We start from the raw sequence: 13,689 nt of genomic DNA, 5'->3' as shown, positions 1-13,689 counted from the left end.
CTCTCTCTCTGCCCCTCCCCCGTTCATGCTCTCTCTCTGTCTCAAAAATAAATAAACGTTAAAAAAAAAAAATTAAAAAAAAAATGTCAGGGGTGTCCCATACCTGTGCTTATTAGTTGCCCTCTCGCCTAAATAAGCAGTTTTAAAGAGGTTAAATACATGATACAGTAAAGGAGTTGAGAGCAATCACATGGAGAGATATAGAGAAGAAACTAATGTTGACAATGCACTGTATTCTAGACACTGTCTAAGCAAACTCCCACCACTGACACTTAGCCCCTGCCTGCATTACTTTCTTTAGAGCACATATCACCATCTGTCATAATTATATTCTAAATATTTGTTTATCATCTTCCACTCCCATTAAAATAGAAGCTCCACAAGGGCAGACACTTTTGTCTTTTGTATTCATTACTGTACCCAAGTATGTAGAACATGGCATGACAAAAAGCAGTTGTTGAATATATGTCCTGTTTTGTTTTGTTTTGTTTTGGTTTTTTTTGATGTTTGTTTATTTTTGAGAGATTGTGCAGGAGAGGGGCTGAGAGAGGAGGTGACAGAGGATCTGAGGCAGGCTCTGTGCTGACAGCAGAGAGCCCAACCCAGGACTTGAACTCACAAAACACGAGATCATAACCTGAGCCGAAGTCAGATCCTCAACCAACTGAGCCACCCAGGCACCCCGAATATATGTCCTTTATTTAAAGGAAAATGAGGGGTGCCTGGGTGGCTCAGTTGTTTGAGTGTCCGACTTTGGCTAAGTTCATGAGTTTGAACCCCACATCAGGCTCTGTGCTGACAGCTTGGAGCCTGGAGCCTGCTTCGGATTCTGTGTCTCCCTCTCTCTCTGCCTCTCCCCTGCTTGCCTCTCTCTCTCTCTCTCTCTCTCTCTCTCTCTCTCTCTCTCTCAAAAATAAACATTAAAAAAAAATAAATGAAAATGAACAAAATGAAAGACTCGGGAAGGCCTTTACCAGATATTTTTTTAATATTTATGTATTTTGAGAGAGAGAGAGTGTGCATGCACGTGTGGGAGGGGCAGAGAGGAGAGAGAATCCCAAGCAGGTTCTGCACTGTCAGCACAGAGCCCAACAAGGGGCTCAATCCCATGAACCATGAGGTCATGACGTGAGTCAAGACCAAGAGTCAGCCACTTAACAGACTGAGCCACCCAGGCGACCTAACACATCTTTTCGAAAGAGATCAGACAGATGTCAGAGGTACTTAATTTGTTTGTTTGTTTTCTCATTCTAGCACTTTATTGGAAATTGGCTGTGTACATAAATGAAATCAGACCAAAGTAAAAGCATTACTTCCACACAATATTCTGATGTCTGTGCTGTTACATAATTTAATAAGTCCCAAGATGTTTCTGATTTTGGTCAAAAGCTTGAGCAGTCCAGAAATCTCTCTCTATAAATATAGATCATAGCATCTAAACAACCATCATTGTTTTAAGTTAGTTCCAAAATCCCCTGGAAGATCTCTTAAAATCTGTAGCTTAGATTGGCTGCAGTGCTGGTGGGAGGGAATGAAGGGCGTGCACTTTATACCACAGAGCTGATATAGCAGGTACTGGGGTGGGGGGACAGAGCTCCTCAAGTGTGGGCCACACAAGGGGGTGGGGGCTGGAGATCGTGAAAGCTGGCCAGGGAACTCAGCCACCGTGTGTTTTCCCACATTGCTCAACTATCAAAGTGATGAGACTCCAATGCAGAAAGAAGCCCATCACCCCAGGTCCCTTGCATGGCCAAGAAATGGCAGAGCCCTCCTCCTGATTGTAGACATTCTGGCACAGAGGTCCTGGGAAGTTCTACCCATCTCCCTCCCCTGCCATGCGTAATTCCCTCCAAATTACATAACGTGAGGGAGGGGCACTGCAAAGAAAATAACTCTGAGCCAAAGTGCTGCCGGCCCCTTGGAATGAGGATAGGGTGCCTTTGCTTGGTTTGACCGGAGGGGTGCTGGCAAAGGCTCCTCTTCCCCCAGTGTCTCCCTCACCACCTTGAAGTCCACCATCAGTAATTAGGTTGTTTGGCTCTTCAAAGCTTCTCAGCATTCAGCAGTAACACCTGTGTATCTGCAGTGGGTTTGCTGCTCACAGTCGCAAACAGCTTTAACCTCCACCAAACCATTGGTTCTTACAACCCCATGAGGCAGAAGGGGCAGAGATCATGATCCCCATTTAAAAGAAACCCGGAACCCACAGAATTAGGTCCCTTGACTGAACTCACACAGCTGGCCAGTGGCAAAATCCAAACGAGCTCAGATCTCCTCTCACGTGTCAAGCTCCCGAGTTCACACAACAAAGCCTGTCCGTCGCTTTTCTGAGAAGGAAGAGGCTAGGGGAGGGGACACCACCCACATCCCTCACTGCCCCTCTTGGGAGATTCTCAGTCCCATTGAGGACAGAATAAGTTTTCATGTGACAGATAATGATCGCGGTGACCAGACACAGCAATAAGGAGGTCATGATGACCATGATGGCCAGGATGATGAGGACAATGACCCAGATAGCCAGGATGTGCTTGGGGAGCACAGCCTCCATGGGGACCTGGCTGACGGCATCCATGCTACTTCACTCTGAAATGTGTCCTCCAGAATCCTTTCCTGCTGTAGTCTACACACATGAAAGTCTAGCCGATGCGTTTGGGCTGAGGGGCCGGTACTCAGAGCTCTGCTTTGCGGTGTACGTAGTTTAAGATCCATAACAAGCGGCTTCACCGAGTGAGGGTAATAACACCTGTCCAGAGGTACTTGATTTGCAATAGCTAATGTTTGTTCGTAAAGTAAGATGTAAAAAACTTAGATTTGGTTTACTTGATGGCTAGTTTAAGAGACTCAAGAGTGCTTGAGTCCAACATGAGTATAAATTTACAGTGACTTATCAGGAAGTCATGATTATTTTGGCAACTTATAAAAATTCATTTCACAGCCTTTCTTTGATAGCATTTTGTAAAAATTTCTTCCATAATTTCTTCCAAAAAATTCGGTACTTACCTGATTTTTAACTCCTTTCTCAAAAGTGAAAATAAGAATAAAAGAGGAAAGAGAGAAACTCAACTCGGGTATCACTCTCGCTTATAATATTTTGCCTGAGACATAAGAGTTATTGGTTATATATCTATTTCATTTAAAGAAAGCTGAGAGTTGGGTTTGGGTTATTTCTTGGACAAGCTAGAATATAGTACTTGATTTCTAACTATTAACAACTAATGTTTAAACATTTTAATGTTAGAAACTAAAAAAAAAGAAAAATCCACACTGTTCCCTTCTTCTAATTTTAACTATTTTCAAAGGCATATAAGGTTATTTTTTTCTTGATCTTTCCATGCATTATAAAGAGTAGCATTTATCCTGCATTGAGCTGAAATGATTACGCAATTCCTTTAAAATGAAAATGTTGACGGTGGAAACCAAATTTAAAAAGAATGGAAAGAGATACATGTAAATCACCAGACACTTGGAAGAGGACAGGCAAATCTAAGAACTACGTGCTTTTTATAATCTTACATTTTCCCCCCTAAAAATCACTTTCCAAACGGTTGACAGTTTGGCAGCTCCTAGGATGACATCAACTCTTTTGTTGTGCAGTAAACTGCTTTCTTTTAGATAACTTGATGGCACTTCATCAAGTTTGGTGATTGCGTTGAATTAAAAACCAACTGGGGTTGAGTTTAAATTCCCCTAACTGAGAAACCAAACACATTCCTGACCTTAGGCCTGCTTTTGAGCACTCAGACTTACCTTGTCTATAGGCTGCTTGACTTCTAGAAGAGAAGTAAGTGGGTGAGAGAAAACACACGTTTTAAAGTCAATAATCAGTCAAAATAATCTGCCCAAATGCACTACATTATCAGTGCATTTCTCCAACCTTTCAGATGCTTTCAGACCAATCATCCTCTTCTCTATCTTAACTTGACCCCAAATCAAGAGGATAATGACCTTGGCACTGTTTTCCACTTCAGAAAATCAAGGATGGTTACTTGAGCTATAGTCTCTCTCAGCAGTCAGGGGCAGATTCTCACCACCAGGAAGGTGGTGAGGAAAAGAAAATTCTAGAAATTAGCCTGTTAATGGGGAAGAAAAAAAGCGGTCTGTGAACAGGGCTAACAGCTTTGCTGAATCTTCTAGGAACTTGCCTCTGATCACCAGGTGAAAATACGTGCATTGTAAAGTTCTGTCCCATCACCTCACTCTAAACCAGAGCTTCTAGACTTGACTAACTCTAGGGAACACCTAATTCAGCATTTCTGGCAAACTCCCAGGTGGTGCCAGTGCTGCTGGCTCTCTGACCACACTTCACTTGGAGCAGCCAGCCCCCGATCGAGAACGCTTTTACCCAATTTGGAGTCCAAGATTTATAATTTAAAATATTTGTATGAAGATGTAATTTAATACTAAGTAAATATTTTGTGAGATATGCAGTTGAAGACAGAGATAGAAGACGTTAACTTTCAGAACTGTTTTATAATTGCTAATATATTAATTATATAATCAATGATGTAATTAATGTATTACTTGTCATTAAAACTTTGTCATTTCCCCTGGAGCTCCTATTTAGACTAGCTGGATACCATTTTACATGATCTTTCTCATCATCTAAATACCAAATTGTTTTCTGATCCTAAAGTAATCTGGTGTTTGATGAAAAAAATTCACAATATGTTCAGTCCAGCAAGGCATGGAGATTTTAGAGCTCAGCTCAGTAGCTCAGTTCCTTTTTCCTTTTGTTCCTGATGTTCTCATTCTGTCAGCATTCAGGAAGAAAATCTGAACTTCCAAAAAATGGCAGTGAACTTAACATCTACCCCTCCCCTCACCTCCCGCCCAGGAAGTGGTTACCAACTCAGTAATAAGGTACTATTTCTACCTAAAGATGAGGTAGACTCTGAGACTCCAAGTTGGATTGAGTTCCGACACTTTTCAAGTACTTCTCAGATCTTGCAGAATATTGGGAATGGGTGTGGACAAACTAACAAGCTCCCAGAGAGAATAAGTAGATGAGCAAGGTGACTAACGGTTCTACTTCTGTGGAGAAGAAGGAGTCTTCCCCATGCTCATGCCCATGTAAATGGCAGAGAGGTTACTCTGGCATGGGTGTTGACATCCATGCATCCGTCTGGCCGGGCAAAGCAGTAGCTGTGACACCTGTTGGTCAGTCACTGTATCTGAGAGACACAGAGCACCCTCACCTGGCATCCTTATGTGAGCTCATCTGGCATCCTGACTCAACAAGCTTGTTTTCTGTCCTCACCTTTCAAACATAAAGGCGTAAACATGTCTATAATGTCAGAGAATCTGAAAACTGAATCACATGCACGAAGACAATGGGACAATCTGATGTTCCTAAAGTACTTCAAAGAAGATCTATTCCTTCTTTTTCCTCATGAATTGGGGCCTTTTTTAAGAACATACTAAAAGGACTCAGTGCAGTCTTTCTTTAAAGCATTTAGAGATCACAAACAAAACATCATATGTAATAGAAAAAAACCAAAGAACATAAAATTTTATATTCAGTATCATCTCAATTATAAATTATAGGCATATTAAACACAGGATTAGAATCATCCATTCTAATGGCCCATTACCTTTGGAGAATGAGATTATGGATGATTTCTTATTTTCTTTTTAGTTCTGTTCAGCATAGGCCAGATTTTCTATAAGCTTGAATTACTTTTGCAATTAAAAATAGAAGAAGGAGGAAAAGAGAAAATAAAAGGGAAATAAAGCAACAGTATGATCAGGCTGGAAGTCTCTGAGCCTATACCCCTCCCACCAGTCTCTGTCCAGGGACTTAGGTCTGTAGTTAATTGTTTGATGTTTTTATGTGGTGTAGATCTGTCTACTGCCACAGTGACAGAAATAAATTAGAGTGTCTCGGTAAAGACCAAACTCATCAATTTTTCCCAAATCTGCATTTGATTAATTCTGCAAAGGTCTAGGTCAAAGTTATTCCTCAAATCTTATTATTTCAATAAAGAAGCCCAAAGTTTCCAGGTTTGTCAGGAAATTCATTATCACCGTAAAATAGCAAAAGGTCACAAAATGTCTCCTTCCACAATCAAATAGCATATAAGAAAAATTTCTTTTTCTCAACAATTCATTACCCCAGCAGAACCAAGAGAAACTTCTGACATGTCAGATCCTTTTGCTTCAGGGGAAATAAATGTTCCATAGATCATGGAGAAAAATGACAAACAAATTAATGAAAAACAAATACACTCCTGCAGCATACTCAGCCATGCCAGACCAAACACAAGTCAAAGTGAGCTTTTATTCTCAGGTCTTTGCAACTCTGAAGAGTGACAGTTTCCATAATGGTATCAGCACTTCAGTTACAGAAAGCTGTACACCGAAGAAGAAGCACAAATTAAAGAAATATGCCATGGAAAAACAGAAAGAGGAATTCTGTCATTTCATGCATATTTAACTATAGTGGGAAAATCATTGCTGGCAAAGCAGTGTTGAAATTTTGAGCTAATACGTGGAAGCATTCTAGAAGTTATCCACCCCTCTCTTCATAATGCTTTATACAAAGTTGTAACTTGCCTGAATTTAGCTCAGTTTTCCCACATCCTAGAAATTCTTTCCTTTCATTCTGGCCACATTTCACTTCCTCTCTAAACTTTGTCAGGGAGTAATTAACATGTACTTTCTCCGGATCTTCAGTTTCCATTCACTTACAGACTAATTTTCACAGCGAGTACATTTCCATTTTCTTTAAAAAAAAAAAACAAAAAACAAAAAACAACAAACAGACAAAACCACACAAACAGTACAAATAAAGCCAAAATTCACTCTGACTCCCAGCCCTAGTCTGCTCCTTAGAGATGGCTGCCACTAATAGTTTTGTCCTTCCGGACACTGTAGTTGTACTTTCTTATATAGTATGGAGTGTGTGTGTGTGTGTGTGTGTGTGTGTGTGTGTGTGTGTGTGTGTGTCTGTGGGTGAATGCATGTGTAAAATACTTCTTCCATATAAATGACCGCTTATTAACAACTTTTTTGTGACCTAAGTTTTCCACTCAATGATCTGACTTGCAGATCTTTCCCAGTCAGTATATATAGAGCAGTGGTTCTCAGCTGGGGGCACTTTTGCCCCTCACGGGACATTTGATAATTTCTGGAGACATTTTTGGTGGTCGCGGCCTGTGGTGGTGATGTTGCTGGCATCTTGTAGGCAGAGGCCAGGGTCAAGGATGCTGTTGCACGTCTTTCAGTGCACAAGACAGCCACCACAAAGAACTGCCCACCCAAAATCAGTAATGCTGAGGTCAAGGAACCCTCCTATGGAGCTACTTTATTCTGTATAGTATTCTGTGGTTTATTTCGCTAGTCATGCAACAATGTACATTTTGATGAATTTTTAAAACGTTTCTTTGTGTCCATCATTGAGTGTTTCTTCCATTTACTTTTCACCCAACTGCAAACTACCCTCTTCCCCAAACATCCCCGTAGGTTACTAGTGGCCTCCTAATTTCCACATCCCTTGGCTCCTTTTCAGAATAAGCTGGCTTGGCCTTTCCATGACACTTGTCAGTGCTCTTTGTCCCCTTCTCCTGGAAGTATTTAGCCCTCTGGCCCCAAGCCTCTGCTCCTGTCTACATCTGCTGCCCCTTTTCAATCCCTGGTGCCCACTGAGCACCATGGCCAGAGCTCTTGCTGTCCTCCAGGCACTGTGCTAGGCATTGGGGCATGAGGATGAACTGGGTGTGGGTTGAGCTGTCGCAGGTCCCTGCCCTGGAGACCCTCTGGTTTAGAAGACAGGCACATCTGGGAGTTGTGCAAAGTGAGACATGCCCCAATCACGGTGTATGCAGAGCTTGCTGAGTGATTCAGTGAGCGAATAGCTAAAGTAGAAAAGATTTTAAAAGACTATAGAAAAACTCTTTCCTTCACAGTTCAGAATGTACTGCATATTTCGTCTTCTTGCCTACTTCTCTCATAACATACATTTATAAAAATAAATCAAGGAAAATGCTTTCTTCACACCGTCCCCCCCACCCCCACCCCAATTCTTCCTCTGCTTGGAAACAGCAACAGCATTGTTTCATTCTTGCTCTTTAGGGAGTATGCTCTGCCTTGGCCAAAGCAGACAAAAGATCAAATTAGAGAAGCAAGTCTGTTTGCTGCTGGCTGAGGGGTGGGAAGCAAGGCAGGCACTGACTCCTCTCCATCTGGGGCTTCCTTCCCCTCCCCGTTCTTATCAACCTCCTGGGTTGGAGGACTCCAGGTCCCTGGAACAATGAATCTTAAGCCCCTGCCCCAAACCTGGCAGCAAAGGAAATCTCAACTCTAAGTCCAGTTCGGTGCTCAGAGTGAACTCCTCAAACAAGTAATGAACGTCCACTGGGCAGGCCTGGGGAGATACAAAGATACCTGGTGTGACCCAAGCCCCCAAAGAACTGGAGGGAGTTGGGGTGGTGGGTGGGGGGTACATATAAACAGCTAGTCAGTGCAAAGCACAAAGAATAAAGTTAGCCCTTAAATGAAGATTGAGCAAAGCTGCTTAAGGAGAAAGGTGGGAGGAGGGTGCAGGGGCAGGAGCTAGCCATGATAAGGGATCAAACAAAGCACTTGCAAATCATTTTCCATCGCTCAGAAATAAGAGTGGTTTGGGGGTGCCTGGCTGGCTCAGTCAGTGGAGCATGTGACTCTTGATCTTGGGGTTGAGTTCAAGCCCCACGTTGGGTGTAGAGAGGACTTAAAAATAAAATCTTTAAAAAAAGAAAAAGGAAAAAGAGCAGTTTTGCTTGATGGATTCATTCAATTTAAGCAAGGTAAGTAGGACTTCTGAAAGGTGGGATGCTCAAGTGGTGCAGCCATGGTTGTGTGTCAAAGATCTTAATTTGACTCATTTCCGTTCAAGTCCATTTTGTGCGGGTCATGTTATCTAATTATTAAAGGCGCACCGCTGATTGCTCCAGGGCTGTGTGCGGGTGTTTTGCACGGTGTGTATTTATAGTTCTCGTACTTATGTTAAAGCTGGGTGGGGTCCTGGAGTTTAAAGGATTCAGTTCAAGCCCAGAGGGCAGAAGGGAAGGGTTGGTGATGTGCAGGACTGGGGAGGGCAGCACAAACAGGGAGGTATGGAGCCATTGGTCAAATGGGTCGGCGAACAAGGACACCAGTAGTAACCATTGCCACTATTTATTTCTGGTCTACCAAGGCCCTCCTTTGCCTCTCCAAGTAGAGAACTGATGCCACTGAGAGGCAGGTAGAAGACTGCTGTGGACATTCCCCAAGGGCTGCTGTATTCATCTATTGCTGTGTAGCAAATCACCACACACTTTACAACTTAATACAGCACCCCTCTATTATCTCACGGTTCTCAAGGTCAAAAGTCTGGGCAGGCTCTTGCGTAGGCTCTCACAAGGCGACCATCAAACTGGCGGTCAGGCTTGGCTCTCCCCTGGCAGCTCCAGGGCGGCTCCGCTGCCAGGCTCAGCCAGGTTGTTGGCAGGACGCAGTGGCTTGTGCTTATACGACTGAGATTCCTATTACCTCTGCAGAGAGAGAGGCTGTTCCAGAGGCTGTTCTCAGGCCCTTGCTCAGTGATCCCCTCCATCTCAAAGACAGCAAGAACCTTCCTCTTGTTGAAATCCTTCCATAATCTCCCTGACTTTTGTGCTCTGAGCCAGAGAAAACTGTTTTTAAAAGGCTCAGGATTAGGGTAGGCAGCCCAGATAATCTCCCTATCTTGAGGTCACTGATAGTGACCATTGTATCCACAGAGCCCCTTTTGCTGTGTAAGTCACATAATCACGGGAGTAACACCAAGGGACAAAGGGCATGGGTTTAGAATTCAGCCAACCCCAGTTGCACAAAGTGTGGTTCCATTTGACCTTGAAAAGACACCTGGAGATCCAGGGCCCAGAAAACTGTGCTCGGAGCAGGGGTAGAGCGGGGGTAGGCAGGACGGAGAGTGGCACAAGGAAGGGAAGTGTTCTCAGGTAGCCAAACAGCGACTTTTGGAGGCATAATCAGAGGACTGTGCTGAAGAATTAAGCTCCTTTATCAGTTTTGTCAAGCTTCTTTGCAGGGCCCCATAAGCATTAGAATAATGAAGGGCACATGGTCCCTGCCCTTTACCAATTCACAGTCTAATGAGATTATAAGGCATCTCCTAGACTGGAAATGTTGTCCTGATAAAAATGTATACCCTGAGACATCCACATATCTTCAGGAATATAATTGTATATATTTTAGGGACTGGCCTGAGTACCTAGCACCTTTAGTTTTATATGTGATTTGTTGTTGTTGTTGTTGTTTGGTTTGTTTGTTTTTGTTGTAATCTTGGTTTGGCTTGCAGCTTTTTGTGTTCCTCTCTATATTCAACAAATACTTCCTGGGACTGATTACATTCACAGCACTCCCCTATTCTTGTATCTAGGGCTCCTCAGTCTTTATAGTGCCTAAGAATCACCTGGGCAGCATTTAAAAATGCAGCTTCCTGAGCCCTCCTTCCACACCTCTTGAGGATCTCTGAAGCTATCTTTCGATCAAACAATTTGGCAGTTCTAATGATACAGGGACCATATTTTGAGGAAGGTTGCTATAGGGGCAGGAAGAGTATAACCCAGAGTTTCTTAGGTTTCTTCAAAGTTTCTTCAAAGAGCATATAAATGAATCAGGGAAATAAAATGTAGATCTATTTCACAAAAACTGATAATACACAACAGTGGATGCTGAAGAGCCACTGAGAACTAGAGAAAATAAAGAATAGGTGAGACATTACATAACGAGAGGAATATTCCTAAATAAAGTTCTCAGAAGATTTCAGAAGAGATTGGGTTTTAACTAGGCCTTAAAAGAGGGGCTAGGTCATTTCTGGTGGGGAGAATATTTGAGTCAGGCACGATGGCCTTATGCAGTGGCAGATAGCTCAACGCCACCTAGGGGGACTGACTGGCTCGATATCTCTTCACTGCTTCATCGAGGATCTGTCTTGAACCACAACCTCATTCTTCTTCCTTATTGGGTTGCTTTTAAGAATATTTCATAAGAGATTGCACATGTACATAGAAAAAGAACTTAATCACAGTTGAAATATATGCACGGAGTTATGTATAATTCCAGCCTGATTTAAGTGTCGATCATGCTGAAAACCTATATAGACTCCAAATGGAGATGGCATCCGGTTATTAAGATGCCAGCCCCTTTCATTAACAATGAACATTTTTGCTCTGTATCTTTTCCTTCAGAGGTGGCGGGCGTACAGACATCTCAGACAATGCTGCCAATCAGTGAAAGAGAGGAAGTGGTCACGAAATTCAATGTGAGAACACTCTATCAACCTTTTGCAATGGGGAGCCTTTGTTTATTCATATAACCCATATTGGGAGCTCTTTCTATTTAAAGGGATTACTATCTGAGTGATTTATTGGAGACTGTTTGATACTTGCATTTTATAATTCTTTTTCCTCACTCAAGCGGTTTTGAATAGATATCCCCTGCTTTCCAAAATTCCTGTTTTGCCGCTTCACTTTTACCAATGACGTACTTTAGTACCCGTTTTCAGGAGCCAGAAGAAGTCCGAAGAGGGTTTTCACTTTTACGAAGAAAGGTGAAAATCGAGACTAGCATTTGGCATTTGCTTTGCAGCGAGGTCTCCTACAGGCAGAACGCACCCTGGGCAGGGAGGGTGGGCCTGCCAAGCTCCTTCCCCAGGAACCACACTCAGCACCTGAACATCAGGTTGCTGCCTAGCTTTGAGCTGCGTCTGTGAGCATCTGTGCTTTATTGCGATTTATTCTGTGCATCATTAGCAAGATGTGTTCTAAGGTATCAGAAAAGCCTGAGACGTTATATTTTGAGCTTGGAACACTCAAAAAATTTTCCAGGTAAATGAGTGGTAATTACTTCTTTGATTTATGCTACTTCAGCTTGTGAAGGGTTTCACGGAATCGCTCTGCTTTTCAGTAGCAGGGGAAACCTGCATCAGAATGTGATGGCAGAAAATATATTCTACTTAGTGAAATCAGAAGAAGATAAACAGAACTCTCTCTTTTGCTGATACTCATAGTAAATACAAAATGAGAAACAGTAGAGGTTCGTATGATACTGTATGATCCTATTATTTTAGAGTACAAATCACTGTTGTGGGGTTTTCTTAAGTGATAAATAAATGCCTGGGTGGCTTCAGGTAGAGGCTGTATCTAAAGGCTAATTTGCATAATTAAATAACACAGAATTTTGTGTATTCCTGCAAGAGTAGAAAAAGTGTTAGTGGAAATATGTTTACTTGTTTCTTCTAGGTACAGTCATAATTTATAAACTTATCACCATCATCAATTATTATTAAACTCATATGCGCCCTGGACAATCTTGAGCCCTCTAAGCTTCATCTAATGCTACATCTAATTGTGGGTGCTGGGCGTGTGCACCAGCATGTGTTTGAACAGAATGTTCCTTTGACTTTGTTTCTGGAGAATGTGATAACCACTACACTAGGGAAACCGACTTTGACTTTGTTTCTGTAATTCGACCATATCAAATATTTGGGGTTACTTTAATCATTTCTACCAAGTTGATCTTGACTGTTTTTTTACCATTCCCTGTCTGTCTATCTATCTATCTATGTGTATGGTTTTCGTTGTTGTTGTTGTTGTTGTTGTTGTTTTTAACATGTACATCAAGTTTGAAGTTTCCTTCAACTACTTTCCCAGACTGGTTTCAGACCCGTTGCTCCATGAGGAGCTTGTCTACTCTCCTCTCCTCTCCACTGTGAATACTCTTCTCTTAACATTAGGGAGGCCTGCCCTGCAGGACACTGTGTTTCCCTCCTCAGCTCAGTGCCTGTTCTCTAATCTTTGCTTCACTTGTGCACTTCCCAGGACCTAGCAGACAGCCAAGCACTTGCGTACCACTCTGTCAATGCTGTAAATACCCCGCACCTTGAAGGGGGGACGGTCTTGGAGCACTTTCCTGTTTCCAAATTGATTTGCTTAGGGATTCCAATATGCAGCGCATATGCCTATGACCCTGGGGTACTCTTTACTGCTTACAAGGATGTGGCACTTTTTCCAATCACTTAAACAGTCAAGTGGCTCTGAATTCATATCTTCCAGGCAGCACTCGGCCAAAAATTCTGGATATGTAATCTCTGGTGCAGGATTAGTTCAGTTGGCAGATATCCTTCCAGTTTAAAAGAGAAAAGAGAAAAAGAAACCGTGGATGAAATGTGAATATACTGGGTTTGTTTTTTTTGTCTGCTTTAATAATTAGTGTTTTTCAGATATTCAGCGTCTGCTTTTGATATTGAGTTTTCAGAGACTCAAATCTCTGAGACTCAAATCTTGTATGGTCAAGATTGCATATTCATCACTTCACACAATATATAGTTTTTGAGATAACGATAGAATTCCAAATGCTGATACACCCAGAAGAGAGTTTGCTTTCTCACCTCACACATCTGTTTTGCTTTATGCAGGAGAAATTTCACATGCCAGAATGGCTTTCAGTGGATAGAGGCAATCTGCTTTATGTTGAGCCTCTGCAGTTCACAGATGCAAATATTTAGAAAGCAGTGAGGTTAACATGATTATTTCTTCATCTGAAATGTCCCCAGTCACTGCTTTTGTCCTTAAAAAAAAAACAAAAAAAAAAAAACCTTTGTTATAAATCTATTGTGTGTAATCCTTATAGGCTTGCCTCATAATTCTCTTATCAGAACTAAATTAACTC

The 13,689-nt window shown here is 42.1% G+C and overlaps 2 protein-coding genes across 4 annotated transcripts in view; one reads left to right on the top strand and one right to left on the bottom strand.

Moving 5' to 3' along the window:
- ARSB (arylsulfatase B) overlaps positions 1-13,689 on the top strand; it is a 167,534-nt gene that overhangs the window by 119,966 nt on the left and 33,879 nt on the right. The window lies entirely within an intron of this gene.
- Positions 1,110-4,452, bottom strand: LOC122222028 (small integral membrane protein 3-like). Its single transcript, XM_042942001.1, has one exon. The coding sequence runs from the start codon at positions 2,570-2,572 to the stop codon at positions 2,285-2,287; it is 288 nt and encodes a 95-aa protein (XP_042797935.1). The 5' UTR covers positions 2,573-4,452; the 3' UTR covers positions 1,110-2,284.

This window comes from Panthera leo, chromosome A1 (assembly GCF_018350215.1).
Source record: "Panthera leo isolate Ple1 chromosome A1, P.leo_Ple1_pat1.1, whole genome shotgun sequence".
In the NCBI taxonomy this organism is placed as follows: Eukaryota; Metazoa; Chordata; class Mammalia; order Carnivora; family Felidae; genus Panthera; species Panthera leo.
Note: the sequence above shows the minus strand (reverse complement) of the source record. Positions and strands in the feature narration are given on the sequence as shown.